The sequence below is a fragment of the Macrosteles quadrilineatus genome, unplaced genomic scaffold (genome assembly GCF_028750875.1).
Source record: "Macrosteles quadrilineatus isolate MER2022 unplaced genomic scaffold, UCM_ALF_1.0 Scaffold_6__1_contigs__length_79288215, whole genome shotgun sequence".
NCBI lineage: Eukaryota > Metazoa > Arthropoda > Insecta > Hemiptera > Cicadellidae > Macrosteles > Macrosteles quadrilineatus.
In genome coordinates, this window is record NW_026542599.1 from 71486557 (window position 1) to 71501682 (window position 15126).

General features: G+C 36.1%; 1 protein-coding gene across 1 annotated transcript; it reads left to right on the forward strand.

The window, feature by feature from the left end:
- The first annotated feature begins 1972 nt into the window (after nt 1-1972).
- Nucleotides 1973-13743, forward strand: LOC128996361 (peptidylprolyl isomerase domain and WD repeat-containing protein 1). The gene is made up of 14 exons (XM_054421643.1): nt 1973-2085; nt 3610-3733; nt 4138-4240; nt 5519-5715; nt 5995-6082; nt 7030-7135; nt 8002-8220; nt 8627-8745; nt 9461-9653; nt 9925-10061; nt 10327-10424; nt 10810-10995; nt 12220-12371; nt 13308-13743. The coding sequence occupies exons 2-14, from the start codon at nt 3625-3627 to the stop codon at nt 13449-13451; spliced, it is 1851 nt and encodes a 616-aa protein (XP_054277618.1). The 5' UTR covers nt 1973-2085; nt 3610-3624; the 3' UTR covers nt 13452-13743.
- The last annotated feature ends 1383 nt before the right edge of the window (nt 13744-15126 follow it).

Sequence of the window (15126 nt, forward strand, 5' to 3'; positions counted from 1 at the left end):
ATTAGTGACTCGTGGATAAATCCAGATACAAAATTTAATCTAAATCGGACCACAGGTTTTGTCTGTAGCTCTGTATCTGGATCATACAAGTGTGTATTATATAACCTGATATTAGTCAAAATATGTTTTATTCTATAACGTTTAATTTAATTAAACATAAAAGTCATGCTCCCTCCATTTTTAAAGTATTCAGTCCAAAAATGTAATAAATTTACTTGTGCATACATATTTATTTCGTTTTAATAAATAATTGAGGTGATGCAATACACTTATGTAGGCAGTCGCAGCAGTCGAAGCCGGGCATAGCGCCTAGAGTTTCACGAACGCAAACCGCGCAACGAGTAGCTAAATGAGCCGTAGAGTAAGTGAGCCATCTAATATTTTGAAGAGGGTTCACTTACTCTACGGATCATAGTGCCAATGAACTGTAGAGTAAGTGAGCCATCTAATATTTTTCTGCAGGCTCGTATAGTATACGAGCCTATTCCTATAATTTATATTATTCATTATTTTGGCTCGTATACTATACGAGCCGATTCCTGAATTATCAAATAATTCGTAAGCTTGGCTCATAGTCACTATGATCTGTAGAGTAAGCGAACCTTCCTACTGTATTTTTAAATATAATACACGAGGCTCATAGGCACAATGATTTGTAGAGTAAGTGAACCCTCTTCATTTATTTTTTATTTTCGATAGGCTCGTATAGTATACGAGCCTGTAGTGCAAGTGAACCTTCAATATTATTTACAAAGCTCGTATAGTCTATGATCTGTAGAGTAAGTGAGCTGTCCCCTCTTAAGTATTACAATGCTATGGGAAGGGAGGAAAACTGGTCCATATAAACTTTGAGGATGTTTATGACTAAAGATGATGTGAAGAAATAAATCCGGACGAGCCCCCTTTCTTAAGGACAGTGGAGGCGAACACCCACAAGTATAGTCCATGACGTAGGAAGTGGTGAATGAAGTAGTAAAGGCTAGCAGCATTGACTGGCAAATATTTGATATATCTACAATGGGATACACTAGTGTTATTTGTTCAATGCTAGCAGTGTGGAGTGTGGGAACGCTTTATGGCAGTTACATTAATGTATCTGCAATACTAAAATGTTATGGGAAGGGAGGGAAACAGGTCCAAAACGTAAGAAGTGGTGAAGGAAGTAGTAAAGTCAAACAGTCCGGAGTGTGTGTGGACCGTCTGTAGCAGTTATATTAATGTATCTGCAATCCTAAAATGCTATGGGAAGGGAGGAAAACAGGTCCAAGACGTAGGAAGTGGTGAAGGAAGTAGCGGACTAGCGGTGAACAGTATGGAGTGTGGGAACCGTCTGTGGCAGTTCGATTAATGTATATGGTGTGTTTTTTGAAAGTAGATAAGAGTAGTTTGTGCACTATTTATTCTACTATTGTAGTTGCCATTATTTAACTATTTATTTATTTATTATATTTGCCTGTTTTTGTGCATTGTGCGATTTAAGTTAAGTCAACCCAGTTTACTAACTGGGACTGTTAGCCTAACTGATTGTTGCCAGATTATTATAAATGACTTATCTGATTGCATGCAACTGCATGTTTAAAAGACCAAATAAAATTCTCATTCTCATTCTATGCAGTCCTAAAATTCGACGGGAAGGGAAGGAAACAGGTCCAAAAGTTGGGAATGGTGAAGGAAGTAGTAAAGGCTAGAAGAGCAGTGTGTGGGAACATTTGTATTTTGTATTATATCTATAAACATGTTTTATTTATTTCTTTATTAAAAACCATTAAACATCATGGGGTCTTGGTTGACATAAAGTCAAAGACTCTAAGAACAATAAAATGTTAGTTTGTTGGTTTTGGTTATCGTTTGTTTTTGTCTTTGTTCGTTGTCTGTTTTTTTGTTGGTGGGCGTCATGTTTGGCGTCATCTTTGTTCATTATTTTTTTATTTTGTTTGTTTGTTTGTGTTGGTTGAAATTGAAACCTAACCTATGTGCTTGTGATTTGTGCTGTGTAACCCATTGTCGTAGTAAATAATTATATAAATTTTTAATTTCCATAAACGTACATAATCTCTCACTCTCAGGGTTATTCCTCAACTAGAGGTTTGTAAACTAAGGCTGTTACTCTGATTTTTAGACCTTATGTTACTTTGATACAAAATAATAATAGCCTAGGCTAATTTGCGAATCGTTATGAGATAGGCTAGGCCTAGGTCTCTGCCAAACTGGATTCCTGAAGTTATATTTTTAACCTCTGCCTGCATATGATGGATATTTATGTTCCTCGTAGGTTAGTTTGTTGCTCATCCATATTAACTTAGCCTATGCAGTGTTGAAAGCCTAAATTTTTTTGTGGTTTTTTGCTTTGATAGGGCTAGACTTTAGACCTAAATTAAGCAAAAAAAAAAGAAACCTCAGCAAGGACTTTTTCCGGCACTTTTATTCTGTCAAATAACTTACTGAAGCAATTCAAAAAATTAGGTTTGAAAATCGTTTAAAATCGCAGAGTGCCGAAAATGACCGGTTTAACTTAAGCCTGCACAAATTGCTGTGCCAAAGTTAGGATCTTCGGTTCACTTTATTTTTATAATTATTAGCTCATTTTTTGCATTTTAAGTTAGCGCAAACTGTAGGCCTAGGCCTAACTTAGTTAACTTAGTAAAAGGGTATTTATTCCGTATAGGTGACTCCAAACGAATTTTTAATTTTGATATCTTACTTTATAGTTTTTTACCTCCTGAATCCAAATATACCATTATTTTTCACCGCTGATGAATATTTCTCAAGATATCGCCGTAGAAACATACTTAACATTACAATAAACAAGATAGGATGGATAACATTTCAAGTGATTCTGTAGTCAAATGTTCTCTATAGGCCTAATACGAATTTCGTCACATTATGGAGATATAGATTGACTGGTGGACTAATTACATGTAGTTCTTATTTAGGCATGTCAGGGTGGTAGGTCGTGCTGTATGTGAATTGGTGACTGCATTATAAGTGTTTTGAAGTTAGGTTAGATTAGGAAGGTAAAGTTTAGGTTATAATGTATCGAGTTGTTAGTTTATGTTGCCTGCAGACTGTTTTTGTAAAATTAAAATCCTGAGAAAAACACTTAAAACTACTTTTTCAAAAATGCTTGCACTATATATAAATACTACCGACAACTCTACCCGTGTAAACCAGGCTTTAAAGTTATAGCCTAGATACTATTAACTTACAATCTATGTATAAATCGTTGTTTAGGTTTAACTTAGTGGGTCCAACAATAATTTTCATAGGTTTACAGAACTTTGTTATGGTTATTCCTTGCTACTTTTGTTAAGTTATTGTTGCTCTTTTTATTGTAATTCAAGTAACTTATTGTTATTGTGGTAGATAACTTAGGTAGTAAGTTATTTACTAATTTATTACATATTAATTATTCATTTTATTAAGTTATTGCTGTAACCACTTTAAGTACTGTTGTATGAATATTTATCCATCTTATTAACATTGTATCCGTTTTTTTGTAATCTGTTGTAAACCGTTGGGAGATAAATAAATAAATACAGCATTTTACTTGTTAGCAGTTGACTAATGCCTACTCGACAACCGTCGAAGCATGATACCTTTTGTTTACAGAAATTGTCTTAGCCAATGGCCGATTCATCAAAACGAGATCATGAGGGAAGTGATTCAGACCATTCAGATGATGGGTGGATTGGACCTTCACCATCAGAAGCTGCCCCTCCTAAAAAAAGGAAAGGTAAGTAACTTATTGGTATGGAGACTAAAAAAGATATTTATTAATAGCCCATAATTGATCCTTATTACGATTGTACCAAAGACACCAAAGTCGTGGGTGAGCTGAGGGGTATGTAAACAGTCAATTTACTTTACAATGTACTTAGTTGTATTATTTTTTGTAAGCTAAGAACACCAAAATGTGAAATAAATTGCTAGTTTTTACTAAATAGGCCTACTTAAAAAAAAAAAATGAAATTCGAAAATAAATAAGGTAGTATTCTATTTTTAGGTCTACTGTATACAATTAGGCTTTAAAAACGGTAAGTTTGTGTTAAATGTACGAGACTGTTAGTTTTTAAGATTAAAGGGTTATAAATTAGTGCTCAAACAATTGAATAAATTTTGTTTTAAATTGTGTTTCAGTGCTTCAGTATGAGAAACTGTATCTGGACAACTTGCCTAACGCTGAGTCGTACGAGAAAAGCTTCATGCACAGGGATGTCGTAACACATGTTGCCGCCACCAAGTGAGTTTCTTAGAAAAGATTTGCATAGAGCGCTATCATTGATTATTGGATACTGAAGTTGTATTGATAGTCAAAGGCGTTATGTATGTTATCAAAGTAGCTTACAAACCACCAACTGTTTCGATTTTGCCTTGTTCTGTCCATTAAACCACCTATTCAGTAGGTAACTATACAATTAGGGAATTTTGCACAACCACAAAATTTATACTAGGCCCTACCTATGTGCGTTGTCTGCATTTGCCACCAATTGCGAGGTAATCTTGTTCATCCTTAAGGTAAACTTATTGAAAACAGTTTGAAACCGTCTATATTTTTCACAATGCATCTAAACATAGGCTAATTTTGCAAACATTTTGTCAGTACTGTTTTGTAATTTAACACGTTCGCTGCGGCCCATCAATGGCGAGCGTATCCCTGGTGCGGCACAGCGTCGAACAAACCGTTTACCGGGTTATTGGCTTTTAAATTTCGGTCTGAGGAATATTAAATAACGTGGGTTGATGTGCTGCATTACGACGAGAGTCAATGTAGTTTGCTAAAACACCCACAGATAGCAGCACTGTCTGGAACCAGCCGGTCTCATTGTATTGCCAATTGGAGGGAGAGAGAAAGGACAACAAGTTGATTTCTAAGCTTGCCAGACAGGAATTTGATGGGGAAATTTATTACCAACCTGGGTTTTGGTCAGTACTGACCCACGACGATCGCAACCCTCACGCGGTCGAGTCAGTACCCACAGGGAACGTGTTAAAAAATAACATAATCTGCTTCTAAAAATAAATTCCTTTAGTCATGTGCTGAATTCTTTTGTGCTAAAATCTTCTGTTCAGTAAGGCAGCCTATAGTTAAAATTATGGTGGCACATGAATAATGAATTAATAATGAATTTATTTCCTCAAAAGCAAACAATTACATTTATAGCTTAGCCGTAATTGTTATAAACTGCTATCTTAAGGATTCGCCGTCTTTCATAATTTTTGCTAATATTAGGGCCTTTTTTTAATAATTTTTTCTTTCTTTGACTATGACAATAAAATATTCTGATTCTGATTCTTCTGGATTGAGCTAATTCCATACAGATGTCAAATCGATGATAGTTTACTTTTTGAGATGGCAATGTCGATTTTGGCCCATTTACCCTGCCTTATCAACATAACTGTTTTTTATATTTTTAGGTGCCAATGCTCCCAAATTGATAAAGTTACATTGGATTAAGTTCTACACTAAAGAAGTACTTTCATTGATGGCTGTATGTTCAATTATCATAAATAATTACAGAACAGAGTTCATTATAACCGGCAGCTGTGACGGCCATGTCAAGTTCTGGAAGAAGATGGAAGAGCTGATAGAGTTTGTGAAACATTTCCGAGCCCATCTCGGAGCCATCGTAGACATGACAGCTAACTACAACGGGACGCTGCTGTGCACCGTGTCCAACGACAAGAGTGTCAAAGTGTTTGATGTTGTCAACTTTGGTGAGTTGATGTATGATGATAGTTGAACATATTTTTGTAAATTGCTTAATTTATCCGTTTTTAGTTGGATGGACTTGTACTCTAAGCTCAAAAAGTAGAATACGTTTTATTTAGCAGCATATAAAAATTCTAGAGTCAGCCTCGACAAATTTCCTTAGATTTATGCTCTTCTGAGTAATTTAGGTTAAAAGAGTTTTATTATTTTAGGTTAGAGGTTAAAGGCGATAGATGGAGGTAACCAATGAAGTTCAACGATTACTTACCTGTGTATAATTACAGATATGATCAACATGATGAAACTCAACTTTGTGCCGCGCTGTGCCGAGTGGATACACGGCTTGGGAGATGCAATCCCTGCATTGGCAATGTGAGTAGACTTTAATCATAATTGTTATAATATTACCATAAAATGATCTGTATTGTTCTAATTACGTCTTTGGTCGGTTAAACATGAACAATTAATTAACTGGTTTTGTTCAAGGAAAGGCTCTAGGCCAGGATTTTGAATTGTAGAATAAAGGGGGACAGCTGATAGCTTACCTTAGAAGAAATACATTTAGGCCATATTTGTGTGTTTAATGTGGCTTCTATGTTTTTATGGCTTACCACTACACCATTTAAATAAAGCTGGTAATAATACAAAGAATTTGATGACTCGGTGGCTCAGTCAGTTGTGCAACAGACTTCAGACCCAAGGCAGTGATGTCGTTGGTTTGGATCTTTGTATCTGCCGCTACTTTTTATCAGTAGAGTTCACCCATGCACCGTACCGGCTCACCCCTTGCTTTGCTGGATACGTTCCAGGCACAAGCCTCTGTGGCCCATGTGGACGGGCAAATGCAAGGTAAAAAAAGCCGCAAACCTAACCCCTTAACAAAAATATGTAGTGTTAAGTTTTGTTTTTCAATTGAAACAGCCAAGAATCATGGACGTTAAATCCTTCAATGTAGACTTGATGGTGAGAGTAAAAATTAAGAATACCTATCTTTAAAATCAGTGAATACTTTATAAGTATTTAGAATCACTACCACTAAATGCTTTAAAATTTTAACACCCTGTTTATTTAGCTACTGCAAATTACAAAAGACTTTCTTCCAATTTGCAACAAGTATAATCAATAGTAAACTTAAGGTTTGTGGGACACTTTTGTTATACCAAAATCCAAAATTTTGGGACACTTTTATAATTATAATTCATAAATTCTGGGGGAGTCATCATTGTTTTGTTACAAAATATACTTGTCAAATAACACAACATATAGCACAATAATATTTTTTTAACTGTAATAAACTAACTTGTCTTTGCTAATTGTAGAGGAGATACAGATAGCAGTGCAATACACATATTTGACGGCAGAGGAACCAACGAAGCACTCAAAATTTTGGACAAACTCCATGTGAAGCCTGTGTCAATAATGAAGGTAATTTCAGATGAAGGTATTAATTATTTAGCCATTCAAACTGAAAAAATATCATAAGTAATTTTTTCTATGTTACATCTTTTAATTTATGGCTTCCAGGCCTCATTTTTGGTTGTTGTTGTTACCATTCAAGAAGTCTTATGTTGTGGGCCTGCAGCACCGAGATCGCTTTAGCCATATTGATGAACAAGACCAGAAATTTTGATTCTCAAATAACAGAAATGTGAAACGCATTTGCTTGCATGGTTAAGGTTAGGGCACACAAATAAATGCTGGTAATAATACAATTTTTTCTATGCAATCAAAACTGAATGAAATTGGACTCCCGACTGGATCAAAATAACATGATTGTGTGACAGATTCACTTTAAACGTAAAAACATTACTTTTTGGTAAATAACAAACACTTTTAAATTAAATTAAACTCCATTTCAAAGTATTTAATCCCAAAACTCACCAATAGAATCTTGAAACAGAAACTTTTTTCAAAGTTAAGGTAATTTGGGAATTGAAATTAGGTTTTGACTTTTGATACATTACTAGATATAAAGGATAATACTATAGCGTTGGCTGTGATTATTGCAGACTTTATAAGCTTTTTTTACTCAGTGGAACCTCGATAAGAAGACAACCTCGATAAGGTTCCAAACAAAGCCAGGTAACTTAAACCACTTAGATAAGACCTTCGATAACAAGTCACCATAAATAACAAGTTTCATTTTCAAATACCCTTGATTTTGTATTATCACATGCTATTGCAATCCTCAGTCCTCAATTAGAAGTGAACCTTGATAACTAGTCTTATTTGATAATCCTCGTGATATATTTTTTGTTGAGGTTCTACTGTAATTGTTTTTTCTGTTGCAGTACAACCCAGTGTTTGATGTGTCAGTCTCCGTAGACTCGGCTGGCATCCTAGAGTATTGGGGCGGAGTCAGACAAGACTACAAGTTTCCAAAATGTGCCAAATTCGAATCAAAACTGGACACCGATCTTTTCGAGTTTGTAAAACACAAAACTATTCCTTTTGGATTGTGTTTTTCACCTGACGGAACAAAATTCGCCACTATGTCTTTTGATCGTAAGGTAAAGTTTATATCGTAAAGCTTTGTTAGTTCTACTGTAAGGTAAATATAATCTTGAATAGTTGAGCTGTATTTTGTTGGTTTTTGTTTTAAACTTCTTCTGTATGAAATTACCCAAGAATTAAAGCAGAAAAGTCGTTCATGATTCAGATCTTGCCGTCCACGTTTTCTGACACTCTCCTCTGAAAGTTGTATCCATACCAACTTATCAACTTGCTCCTCGGTCTAATAGGTCTGTTATAAATCGGCTAAAAGACTAACGGTCGCTTGTCAAGTTTGTAAAAAAAAAGTTCAAGAAGCGAAAAAGTGGTTCACACAATTCTAAGAAAACATTATTAGCTAAAACTTCATTCTTGACATCGCTATCCAAAAACAAAAAGGTAATAATTCAGGTTAAAACTTTACAGGTTAGAGTATTCAACTTCCTCACGGGAAAACTGACTCGAGTGTTTGACGAATCACTACAAAGGTTCTCCGAGCTGCAGCAGAAAAAACAGCAACTACCAAACATGGAATTCGGAAGAAGGTAAATTGCTTGTCGTGTTTACATTTTGGCTTACTTACAAAAAGTTATGGTTATGCTTGATGCTGATGGCCGTAACGACTAGCGCTCTGGTCGTCTGGTACTTGTGACTCAAATGTCTTGGTCTTCATGTCTGCAAGTATCTTTGTAGGTTCAAACGGCAAAGGAAATGTACTATGTAACTAGTGCACCTATTGAGTGATGTAGTTTTGCCACCAGGGTCTCTTAGTGTCATATAACTATAGAATTCTTTGGAACTTACATGAAGATTATTTCCAGATTCACTGAGAAATCTGGATTGCTAAGTTTTTGGATGAGAAATTTGTGGGATTTCGCAGAAATTTCTATAGGAAACTTTAACACAGTTTTACAATGTCGAGTGAATGTTTTAGTAACTTAATATTTGCAATACAGACCCTGCTGAATTCAGAAGCTAGAAAAATTATGTACCTAAATCTTGTGTAAAGAGTCGCTACCAAAAACGCAGCCAAATTTGCTAGATCTAGGAGAACCCTTTTAGGGTGAAAAGTGGGTGTGTCGGTGGCTCATCCGGGAGTGCCACAGACTTCGGGCCCAAGGCAGCTTCACCCTTGTACTGTACCGGCTCACACCTTGCTTTTCTGGATATGTTCTACGCACATGCCTATGCACACAGAGAGACATGGATGAAAGTGTCTCAGACCTTTTAATGTCTAATTTTTGGATCTTGTCTCAACAGGATGGCTGTTGAGAGAGACCTAGACAAGTCTGACAGTCTAAGACTCAGCAATCTGGTGTTTGACGAGAGCGGCTACCTGTTACTCTACCCCACCATGCTGGGAGTCAAAGTGGTCAATTGGTATACAAACAGATGTGTCCGATTCCTTGGCAAACCGGAGAACCTTAGAATTCTCAAGATATCTTTATTCCAGGTAATCACAGTTAACAGTTTGCCTTTACAATTTAAACAGTACACCTGCCGGAGAAAATCTGTAGAATTTCCGTTTGTCTACTTGGATTTTCATTGTGCATTTGTACCAAATTTCAAAATGCATAGGAATTTGCACGGGCTGATTTTTTGGGCTCTAAGGGCATGAAAACAAAAGATTTAATTGGTCCCGGATCTAGGTCTTACCACGAGACCTACGTTAATAGCTTTAGCTTGTATAGGGATATGGGAAATTCAGTAACTCTTTTGTACAGGGAAAGCCAAAGAAGTCCAAAGCTGCTGTAACTGTTGAGTTGGAAGCGTCTGAAAACCCTACTTTGGATTCGCTCAATCCTGATCCTACCATCTTCTGCACTGCCTTCAAAAAGAACAGATTCTACATGTTCACTAGGTAACACACTCGCCTCAATTCAGATTATCTGTTTGTTCAGTTATGATTTTGATTTCTACAAGCCGAATTTAATATTTAATATCTTTTCATTTATCTGTTATGAATAGTTGAACTGTATGCAGAAATGTTGCTTAGTTGACTAGTACAATCTGAATAAACAGCTTTGATTGCTGTCAAACAGCTCATTTCCAATCTATTTGATAAGTTAAATGTTTTTCCTTTTGACAACTTTATTTACTTATTTTTGTATTCTTCTACTTGCCAGGAGGGAGCCTGAAGACACGAAGAGTGCTGAGGCTGACCGAGATGTCTTCAACAAGAAACCTTCAAAAGAAGACATAATTTCTGCGACAGAAGCGTCAAGTAAGTTACCATTTTCTTGGTTTGTGACCTGTGTATTGCAACGTAATATATTAGACTATAGTGGAAGGCAGTTAAGGTTTAGAAAAATCCAATAATAATCATTGAGAAGTGACCTTTACTACCACTATGTACAATCTTGTCAAACAGGGCTCAAATTATCTTTTTTTAATCAACTCATGATACAAAGCATGGGAAAGCGAGCTGGTCTAGTAGTACAGCGCGAAACTTCAGTTCTCGAGGTCCCGGGTTCAAATCCCGCTAATTCTGTGAATTCATATTAATGAAAAAGGATAGGTTTAGCCTGAAGTAATGTGGATAACGATTCTAGGCGAGAACCTAAAGAAATAAAAGGGGGTAAAAAATGACTATGCATTACTTATTGCAGGTATCCAGAGGCTGTATGACAGTGCCATCGTACACACGTCGCTGGGAGATATCCACATCAGTCTGTTCAAGGAGTGTCCTCGAGCCGTAGAGAACTTCTGTGTGCATAGCAAGAACGGCTACTACAACGGACACATCTTTCACAGAGTCATCAAAGGCTTCATGATTCAGACGGGAGATCCCACTGGTATGTAAATGTAAAGCGTAGGAGATAAAGCTTCTACGGTCACTAACATTAACGTTAAACGGTCTCCTGAGTACGACAGCGAGGAGCCCCAGAAAATTGTTGCAGTGAACTGTTCTGAGGCTGTAGCGAGGCCAAAACGTCATTGCTATAAGTTTCTCCATGTGACATGGTCGTACTCAGAAGTCGATGTGGCTTTAGTGAATGTAAAGCGTTGGCCAGAACTAGTTTAGTTAGGGTTTGGTTTTACCATCTACTATACACAGAGTAGACTTCCCATCAAATGTAAATTTTGGAACAAAAAATATGGTGCCATCTGTTGAGATGGTCTACCAACTCACAATATTCTGTGTCAAGTAATAAATCAATCAGCTGTTGGCGTGGATGTCGATTAATATTTAATCCAATACACTAGTACCTTCTGGTGAGATGGTCCTGAACTCCTTCTATTTTCTTGGCTTCAAATTTTTACATCGGATGGGAAGTCTACTCCGTGTATAATGGTGTAGAGCTCATCTCGGAGCTACAATAAACGATCGTAGCAATGATGAAAGCAGAGATGATGCTAGTAGGGAGTAGCGCTCTGTTTCTATCGTCTGTTCATGCCTGAGCCGCAACAGTCACGCTGAATTTTGATTCGTGAGTTCTTGTTTTGTTAAAAAGGAGTTTGTGAAGAGTGATTCTGAAGAATATTTAATTTTTAGCATCTATTGCAGTTAGGATTATTTATTAAAATTTTAAAAAAATCATGCACACCTTATCAATAATAGTGATCAATACTTGAGCAATTTTAACCCACAACTTGTCTAACACAGATCTATTGTGGTGATTTGTATCACACTTTTTCCGTAATTCTGATCTCTGATCCCATAAAAATTTGTGATATTAAACTGTCAAGATTCATGTATGGAGTCTCATTACTAGCTCAGAAAAAGGACTTAGCTATTATCGCTGCTCTTATCGATGGGCGGGATCTAAGAATGAATAACAGCGCAGCTCAGACGTAAGTAAACAGGCCCATTAGAAAGCATGTCTGTATTATCTACGCATTGGTAAAATTATAACTGTATCTGTATCACTAATCGCAGCCCTGACATGAACAAACCCAAAGAATGAAGTTTGGTACTCTAGCAAACAGCTGTAAAGTACAGATTTATCTTTCTAATGATTTGTGTTGAGTCGTACTGACAAATTGAAGATGCTAGTAACATGCTTATTGTATGTCAGGTACGGGAGCAGGCGGAGAGAGTATATGGGGCGGAGAGTTTGAAGACGAGTTACGACCCAACCTGAGGCATGATCGGCCGTACACAGTCAGCATGGCCAATGCTGGGCCGAACACTAACGGCAGCCAGTTCTTCATCACTGTCATACCTACGGTGAGTAGTAGTTTTGTCTGTAGTGCGTCCACGCTCCCATGGTATCCAAGCATTCACTTTTAGATACTGTTGTAGACATTCCACAGCTGATTGCACATTGATCAACTGTTAGCAGTTTGAAGTGGTTAAAATGTTGTTGCATTTAAAAGAAATCAGTACGGTATTTTACATTAGCACACACTTTTCAATTTAACAATTTTAATTTGATTCTATAACTAGCAATAACTTTACCATGGGGATGAAATGTCTAGTTCAAAAGTTAAAGATTAAAGGTAAGATCTTTAGCTCATAAACAATCCTTCCTTGGTTGACAGGCCACCAACAACCTGAATGCCAGCCCAAAATTCCTAACTCTTTAAAAATATACTCTATATATAAACTAAGCCAAAGTCTTTATTCCATTACAATACTGCTCATTCTTAAATATCTACTGAATCTACAAGAAATTCGGCCAAAAATTGTAAGGGAACACTGTAATGAAATGAAATGTACTTTATTGCATCACTAGAGCATAAAGTGACTCTTTTCAACCAAAGCTAGGAAAATTAGAGAGAGTTTAGAACTTTTTGCCTGTGTGATAAACTATATTTTTTGTCATGTTGTACCAAAAAGCAAAGTAAGTTACTAAACAAAAGTACTTTCCAAGTAACAAAACTTCTCAAAACGACGTCTAATTGTTTTAAATTTTGCTAATGGAACAATCAGCTGTTTAGTAAGTGTTTCAATCTATTACGATTGTGTTAGTGTAAATTATTCCCCTGATATGTCAAACTATTTACAAGAATGTCAACTGAGCTATAAGTGACAACCAAATAAAACAAAAAAAAAAAAAATACTTAAACAAACAAGAATAGTAGGTATCTATAGACTTAAGTTACAATACAATTTATCCTAACAATGGTAACACACTTTTTAACCAAAATGTGTCTGTTCTAGCCGTGGCTGGACAACAAACATACAGTGTTTGGTCGTGTTGTGAAGGGAATGGAGGTTGTACAAAACATCAGCAACGCCAAAACTAATGCCAAGACTGACAAACCCTACGATGACATCTCCATCATCAGCATATCCGTTAAATGAAACAAAACAATGGCTCACATTGAAACAAACGTTGCCACTATGTCTCAGTTAGATGGATCTTGCATTTGATACAATTTCAAGAAACTTTTCACAAAACTAAAACTGTCAATATGACATTTGTAATCAATGTGCAAACAGTTAGGGAATTTGGGGGAAGTGTTTAGGAAACAGTAAGAAGGTGAAACACCTTAAATAATTTGAAATGAGTAATTCATCCATTTCTAAGATATGTCGAAACCAATAATCTAATACAAAATACTATCAAAGGAAATGAATCACACAGCCATCATGTTAGATGTCAAATAGCCTACTGTTGATTAGCGTACAAAGTATTTGTAAATACTTGTAAATATATTTTGTATGAATTTTACAATTGTTATTTTCATTTATAACCTTTCCTCTTTGATGGTTAGAAACTGGACTTGGATGCTTTTAATCAGAGAACTTTAAAAACATAATGGGTTTGAAGGACCAACAGGGTAAAAGGGATCAAGGTACATTAAAATATAATACCTCCGCCGCAGCAAACCTGCAGACTAAGCGAATTTCCATTTGACTGATTGGATTTACACTGAAATGTCTACTTAAAAATATAACATTTATTCCCTATTTAAATAGAATTAGTTTAACAAGTACTTAGGTTTGCTGCATCAGGGAGGGTAAAACTGTTCTTTTTTTGTAAAATGTTAATAGTTAGTAAGAAATAAAAATCGGATCATTTTTGCAAAAGTTATAGTGCTAACGGACACATATATATCTAATATATAAAATTCCGTGTCACAGTGTTTGTCTGCAAACTCCTCCGGAACGACTTCACCGATCGTTATGAAATTTGGTGTGTAAATTCTGTAGGTATGCGAATCGGACGTAAACTATTTCCCGTTTCGAAATTCTTAAAAGGGCTCCGCCCCAGTGGCTCTCGAGTTTCCCATGTTAACCTTATGAGAAATGGAATTAATGAATCTTAACAGCTGTTTCAATTAAACAAGTTGGTTCTGTTCTATGATGTTCAATAGCATTAAAGTTACAAGGATTACCAACAGGGTGCAGCACTATTATTTCTTTTACATTTATGACAACAGCTAATTTGCAACCAAAAGGTGAGTGAGCGTAGCGAACGAACTTCAACCTGGAGGCGAGTGAGCGTAGCGAACGAGCTAACCTGAAGGCAAGTGAGCGCAGCGAACGAGCTCCAACCAGGACGTGATTGAGCGATGCAAACGAGATCATCTTGAAAATTAAACGTAACGGTACTTTCTTTCCATCGGTCTGTCTTAGGGGAAACCTATAACTTAGGCGATACGAAGTTCGCCGGGTCAGCTAGTATATATAAATATAAATATATAAAAATATATAAATATATATATATATATGAATTTGAACGGATGGTGTTTTAGGCCTCTAGGGACCTCAAAACGAAAAAAAAATCGGTCCCGCGTCCAGGTCTTACTATGAGTACTACGGTAATAGCTTATACCCTATATGGGAAATTCGCTAAAATCATAACAAATTGTAGAATATATTTTTTTCTTTTTATTGCTTCAGTGATACTGGTATTTTTGGTAAATAAATAAGACGATGCAAATGGGTTAAAAAAAGACTAGATTGGTTTTACTTTTTGTAGTTTTAGTGACCCACATTATTCTCTTAAGTATTCTTACCCCGTTGCAAAGCA